Source organism: Talpa occidentalis, unplaced genomic scaffold (genome assembly GCF_014898055.3).
Source record: "Talpa occidentalis isolate TD23 unplaced genomic scaffold, MPIMG_talOcc4v2.1 talOcc4.1875, whole genome shotgun sequence".
In the NCBI taxonomy this organism is placed as follows: Eukaryota; Metazoa; Chordata; class Mammalia; order Eulipotyphla; family Talpidae; genus Talpa; species Talpa occidentalis.
In genome coordinates this window covers 1,069-7,791 of record NW_023601935.1, presented here as the reverse complement: position 1 = coordinate 7,791, position 6,723 = coordinate 1,069, and the positions used below count along the sequence as shown (strand labels likewise).

Below are 6,723 nucleotides of genomic sequence, written 5' to 3'. Positions count from 1 at the left end.
AAACTCCTTCAATCCCTCCACACAATAACCAGCATGATCTTTATAAATGTAAATTGTGACACATCTCCCTCTAGGTTATAGCTCTAATGCCTTCTCACTGCACAACTTGGCCTCCAAGGTCCTAAATGACTTGTACATAGTCTTGGCTGGCTAGCAACAGAATGGCACCAAAGTGGGGAGCCCTGACACCACAAAGCTGTGGGTGAGGAGCTGATGTAGCCTCTTACTCGAAATTGTCCTAAACAAGGCCCACACGCAGTACCTGGAACTGAGAAGGTTGCATCTACTCCTCTTGGCTTAGTGTCCATCTCTTAAACTCTCCCTTCATCTCCTGTGCTGATGTGCGTATGCACACATGCACACACACACACACACACACACACTTTTATCTCATTCTCTCATTCACTTTCAGTCTTTAGTCTCCATTTGGATTTATGTTTGGTGTCTCTCTGTCTCCCTTGCTTTTCAGCTTGGCTCCAGCATCATTCTTGGTTTAGAAAAACTGTCACCCAGTCACCCTCAGAAAGCCAGGAGGCAGCCCCCCCCCCCCCATTTCACTACCTGCTCCCTTCGAGCTCACACACGTAGTTCACTACTGGGGTCCAGTCAAAGGCCCCTGGCTCCTTCTTCAGCCATTTCTCCAGCTCTTTCAGGTTCTGGTCAGTGTAGTCAGAGGCGATGATCTCCTTGAAGGACTCACAAGCAGAGAGGAGCTGATAGATGGTGGGTCCAGAGCCAATGTCAATCAGGAGGTCTCCCTTCACGCCATCTAGGGTGGGAGCGATTAAAGGGAGGGGTCAGGCGTCAGATGGCAGGAGACAGAGCTCATTTATATCACCTTTGCTGGGATTATTCTGGACATTCCCCCCAAACAGGGTATCTCTCCACTTACTCCTTCCCCCCAGGTCTCATTTTAAAACATTTTTTTTTCATTTTCCTTCTCCAATCCAGAGGGGGGTACATGTTGCCAGCATATTTTTAGGTGGAAGCAAAAGAGAAGAATTCTACATCTGTTGTATAGACCTTGATCCAGGAAGATTCCTACATAGAGAAGGTTAAAAACTATTAAGGAAGACTTTGGGGGAAAGTTAAAAGAATTTTAATTGAGCTTATATTATGTCTTTCTCCCAAAAGTACCTCGTTTTACATATATTTGGAGGTCTTTAACTCATGCATATTTATATCATCACTTTGAGTTAGAAATAGAACAAGCAGGGACCTCCCTGGTGGCACAGGTGGTTGAGCGCCACACTGTGAAGCTGTCCACAGCCTCTGCAGCGCGGGTTCAATACCAGCCAGCCAGGGAGAAACCCACATGGCATGGCAGACCTCTCCTGCCTCGCCCGCTGCTCCCCTCAGCAGTGTATTTCAGCCTGCTTGTTCTGTTCCCCACTCTGTCTCTGGTGAATCCTTTCACCCCTCCAGCGCATCTGGCCTGTACCCTGGTTCTTATATAAATAAATAAACATTTTTTAAAAATAGAACAAGCAATAGAATCTCCATTTCTTAAGTGGTTCATCAAGGTGAGATGGCCAATTCTGCTAAAATCCCTACAAATCTAGGACAGAACTCCATCCTCTGATTTCCCTTTAGCCTAGGTATGAAAGCGCTCTGAAAACTATAAGACATATACATCAATGTTAGTTTTTTCCTAGTTAAATAAACACAAAATGCCCAAAAGGGCTGTCAGATAACAATGACAAGACACTAAACCCACTTTGTGTCCTGAGACTCTGTAGGACTCATATTTTGGTGGGGAGACACACAGACAATAGATACACTTACCTACACAGAATATCCTGAAAAGGCTTTGCAGAACATGTCTAAGAATCTTATTTTCTGCTGATTGTTTGGACCCAAAGTTGTAATATTTTTCTAGATAATCCCGTGGGTTAAAGTGGCTCAGGTACGTGTCCTTGGAGGTGAAGCCAGAGTCCATTGTGCTTGCTCCAGTGCTCCAGTGCACTGCTCTCCTTCCAGTTCCCAGCAGCAGGAGTCACCTGCAGAAGTTGCCTTCTGAGTCTCAGGCTCTCAACTTTCCATCAGTTTATCCTATCCATTAGAGACAGCGGCTTGGTTAAATACTAACAGAGAAATACACCCAAAATGTTCTGGCCATTCTAGGATGTTATGAAATTCCTGGGAAGGGAGCCTAGGAGAAGGGGGGAGTGGCAGGGGAAGGGTCACGAGCTGCATGCAACACTGGCCAAGGGGTGAAGTTCAGCTCCAAGGGAAGAATCACTGGGATTGTGGGAAAATGATTTAACTCATTGAAGAACCCGTAAGTTCAGCAAGACGTGCCACACTCCCAGAACACCATCACTCTTCTCCTTCCTGCAGTGATTGTCCCAGAAAAAAGAGCCACAGAGAATCGTTTGAATTTAAACATGTGAAAGAAAGTAAAGAAGAGAAAGACAATGATAGGAAACGCATCCAGAGTTAAGGAATGTTCACGAAGGATTTTCAGATGAAGTCTGGAGAGATGGTGAAAGAGCAATTTTAAAAAACAGGATGGGGATTTCTCCAATACCCAGGCTAACCACAAAACCCTCTCCTTGTCCTGCTTATGCCTCTCCATCCTAGCTCTGTCATCTGCAGCTTCAACCAGTGCCTCCAATTCTGAGTCTCTCTCAAGCACCTCCTCACACATTCAGTTAATCCAAATCCTGACAGTTCTTTCAAAGTGCATTTAAAGCCCTCCGCTGCTTTAGGAATTCCTTAAATTCCCTTTACTGAGCTCATACAGCCCTTAGCACGAGCTCCATTCCGCATGGATTCAGGAGAGACTGCGCAATGGACCTCGTGTTTTCCCTCACCCAGACCTCAGGGGAAAACCTAGGAAGTTGCAAATCTCCCCCTCTTCATCAAACCTTAGGATCCCTCCAACATCCCCCATTGGCACAACCTAACACATAGAGGCACGTGGCAAAGGAGAATTGTGTTGGCAGAGTCCAGCTCTTACGTAACCAAATACAGAAAGGGTGGTTAGAGCTATGAGGCAATAAATTAATAACTGGCACAGACATCAATGCACAGAATCTATTTATAAAGATAATTTTTATTGGTCAGCTTATTTTGTCAGGTACTATTCTATGTACTTTACATATACTACCTTATTTAAACCTTATAACAGAAGGACACATTTGAAAGTCCAGTGAGTCCCAAACAAGATATGTAAAAGGAAACCCACTCCTAGATGTTGTATTGGTGAAACTGCAGAAGGCCAAAGGCTATGAGAAGATGTTGAAAACATCTAGAGGAAAGACACAGGTTACTTTTGAAGAATGACAGTGACACCGAGGGCTGACTTTGCAGGATAACACAGTGGAAGGCAGAAGACAGAGAACAATGTTGTCAATGTGAAAGTCACTGTCAACTGAGAATTCTCTAATCAGGAAAGAATTGGGACATAATAAGGATATCTTCAATCAAAAAAGAAAAAGTTTGCCATTTGTAGTATTAGTAGTCCCCTCGAAAGGAAATCCTCAATGACCTATTTCAAACAGAAGGAATGTGAACCCAAATAGAAGATCTGAAATGCAAGAAAGAATAAAAAACAAAGGAAGCTGATAAAACACACACACACAAATGTCACAAATGATTAATAATAAGCAAGGTGTAATTAAAATATACAATAGCAATAGCCTGTAAGTTTCAGGAGATGGTGGATACCTGGAATTGAAGTGTTCTAGAGCTTTGTATTACTGAGGGAGGGTAGACTCTGATAATTGAATGATGCATATTGTAATTCTAAGCAGATGGTGCCCTGCCCATATCCCTTGTACTTGGCACACCTGTGCATGGTAACATTTTCCTGATGTGGTCATATGAGACTCTGCTGAGGGCTTTCAAAGAAGGTCAGCATCAGCCTCCACCTAGAGCAGTCCAGAAAAGCCAGGGAGTTAATGCAGCGGCCTTCAGCCTCTGGGACATCAAAATTGGTGAATAAACATCCAAGCTTCCCTGTCCTGGAACAGGAGTGTTGAGATACATTCTCTCCCTTCTCCCAGAGGTGCAGGACTAAACCCTGGGTGCCCACAGCAGTAACTGGCTCATTGATCTCCATGAGCTTTCTGGCTTCACTGCCTTCCTTTCTTTTTCTGTCTGACTTTTCCAGTCCCAAACTAGTATTTCCCGAGATCCAAACTGTAGTGGCTGTAAGGCACAGGGCAGGTTCTCTCTGGATCCGGGCAGATGGTTAAAGGAGAGCCTTGGAGCCCTCAGTGGCTTTTTCAGGCTTTTAATGATCTTTCTACAGCATTTGTAGTGAGGCAACCAGGTGCAGGGCAGGCAGGGGTGCCAGGGCCGAGAGGTTGGCAGGCCTCCCTCCCCCGGTGAATCTTCACTCTTTCTTTAGGCTCTCCCTGGAGTTCTCTAGTGGTCTCTCTCAGCCATTCTCAGTCCTCTCTCATAGCCATTGTTCAATATATTTTGCCTATGGTCTTCGGTCGCACCCATAAATGATCTGTATCTATGCTCAGGTGTGCCCACTTATGCATGCTCACACCATGCTCCAGGTGCCCACCATCAGGCACACATGCCCAGAGCCCACGCACCCAAGTGCCTCCTGCAGTCAAGGTCGCAGGTGATAGTCACAGAGGCCAAGGGCGCAAATGCCTGAGCAATCATTGAGCCTACACAAAGTAAAATACCTACACTTCCATTTTAGGTGCCCACAAAAGAATATAATCAGGGGCAATTAGTAGAGGAGGTGGATTAACCAAAAAAAAAAAAAAAATCAATTGAGAAGATCAGAAATAAAAGAAAAAGTAATATAGATCTGTCAGGTCAAATACAAATTACAAAATAAGATGGTAATGATGAACTTAACATCTCAGTAAAAATATGAGAGACCTGTACAGGATTAATCAATTTGAGTTAATGAACATGCTAAAATACTACATCTACATCTAAAATACTACATCATTTTAAGTATACCGGCCTCCCAGGTGGCACAGAGTCTCAGCGTTATCAAACTACATGAGTTTTTCTACATGAGTTCTATCCCTGGCTCAGGGAGCTGACCCACATGGCGCAGCAGAGCTCTCCTGTCTCACCCGCTGCTCCACTCAGCAGTGTATTTCGGTACATCTGCCTATTTTGCTCCCAGCTCTGTCGCTGGTTAATTCTCCCACTCCCTCCACCCCCTCACCTCTGGCTTATACCCAGTTTGTATATGCCCAAATAAATAAATAAATCTTTAAAAAAAAATGGAATACAGAGGCCACTAAACATTACCATTTACTACTTTGCTTTATAGCAAGCCTCAGTGTAGTGCACAGCACTGAAATAATATAGAGTATATTCTTTGATCAAGGCAGTTAAGCTAAAAGTCAAAAGTAAAAGATAACTAGAGCACTCTTATGTGTTTTGAAATTTAAAAATGCAATAATAAGTAACCCATAGGTCAAAAACAAAATCATCATGGAAATTATGAAATATTTTCAACTGAATAAGAATAAAAACACTGCACTTCAAAATTTGTATTTAAGGGGAACTCAATTTGTTAAATGTATGTACTAGTAAGAGTGAGAGTTTTGTGAGCTCATGAAATTAGGAAAATAAGAGAAAAATAGATGTAAATTTAAAAATAATAATGCAGAACAGAAACTAATGAAATAAAAAGCTAAAAGCCAATAGGGAGAATCAGCAAGACCCAAAACCTGGTAGGCCGAAAAGGTTAATATAATTAATTATGGAAGGAACACCTTCCAACCCATTCAATAGATTTGAAGAGAAAAAAAGCTCAAATTCAACATCCATTTACATCAAAAACAATTCTGGAAAAAATGATGTAAAAAATACATAAAATAAAATTTTAAAAAATTAAAAAAAAAACAAAAACAATTCTGGGCAAACTGATAATAGAATGGGATCTCCTAAAGGTGGTAAGAATTGCCTACAAAGTCTTTAACAAATATTACACTTAATAAAGACACATTTAAAAGCTTTCCAGGGGCTTCCCCGTGGCGCAGTGGGTTGAGTGCTGTGCTGTGGAGCTGTCTGCAGCCTCTGCAGGGTGGGTTCGATTCCCGGCCGGCCAGGAAGATGCCCACATGGCAGACCTCTCCTGTCTCTCTTGCTGCTCCCCTCAGCAATGTCTTTGGTCTGTCTGCCTGTTCTTTTCCCCACTCTGTCTCTGGTGAATCCTCTCACCCTCCCATGCCTCTGGCCTATACCCCAGTTTTTGTATAAAAATAAACAAATCTTTAAAAAAAATTAAAAAATAAAAGCTTTCCAAACTTCAACTTGGGGATAGAGATAAAATTGCTAATAATTACCAATTTGTTCAACATTCTACTGAAGGTCCTGGACAGCACCTTTAGAAAATAAATAGAAGTTATAATGATTGGAAAGGGAAAAGACAAAACTATTATTATAAGCAGATCATGTAATGATAATATATAGAGAAAATGAAAAATAATCTACAAATAAAAGTATTAGAATTAATACAGGAGTTTAAGCCAAGTTTCTGGATATAATATCAATATAAAAAGTTCAATTCATTTATAACAATAGTAATAGAAGTAAATTTAAAACAGACTTCATTCGCAATAGCATTAAAAAATATGAAGTACTCAGGAATAAATCCAACAAAATATGTACAAGACATTAATGGAGAAAATTATAAAATTTTATTGAAAGACATTAAAAAAGACCTAAATAAATGGAGAAATATACCACTCCATGAATCAAAAGACTCAACATTGTAAAGATGTCATT

At 41.6% G+C, this 6,723-nt stretch overlaps 1 protein-coding gene across 2 annotated transcripts; it reads right to left on the bottom strand.

The window, feature by feature from the left end:
• Positions 1–557: 557 nt before the first annotated feature.
• On the bottom strand, positions 558–6,315 carry LOC119250943 (nicotinamide N-methyltransferase-like). 2 transcript variants are annotated; one of them, XM_037518495.1, is made up of 3 exons: positions 6,282–6,315; positions 1,786–2,052; positions 558–769 (listed from the first exon to the last, which is right to left on the bottom strand). In XM_037518495.1, exons 2-3 carry the CDS (start codon positions 1,937–1,939, stop codon positions 558–560), a joined length of 366 nt encoding a protein of 121 aa, XP_037374392.1. In that variant the 5' UTR covers positions 1,940–2,052; positions 6,282–6,315. The 2 variants fall into 2 exon arrangements, with proteins under 2 accessions (XP_037374392.1, XP_037374393.1); XM_037518496.2 differs by lacking the exon at positions 6,282–6,315 and adding an exon at positions 3,673–3,700.
• Between the last annotated feature and the right edge of the window lie 408 nt (positions 6,316–6,723).

Coding starts and splice junctions, on each gene's coding strand:
- LOC119250943 (XM_037518495.1), bottom strand. CDS start 1,939: ATGGACTCTGGCTTCACCTCCAAGGACACGTACCTGAGCCACTTTAAC. Junction 770..1,785: donor TTTCAGGATATTCTGTGTAG/GTAAGTGTATCT, acceptor CTCCCACCCTAG/ATGGCGTGAAGGGAGACCTC.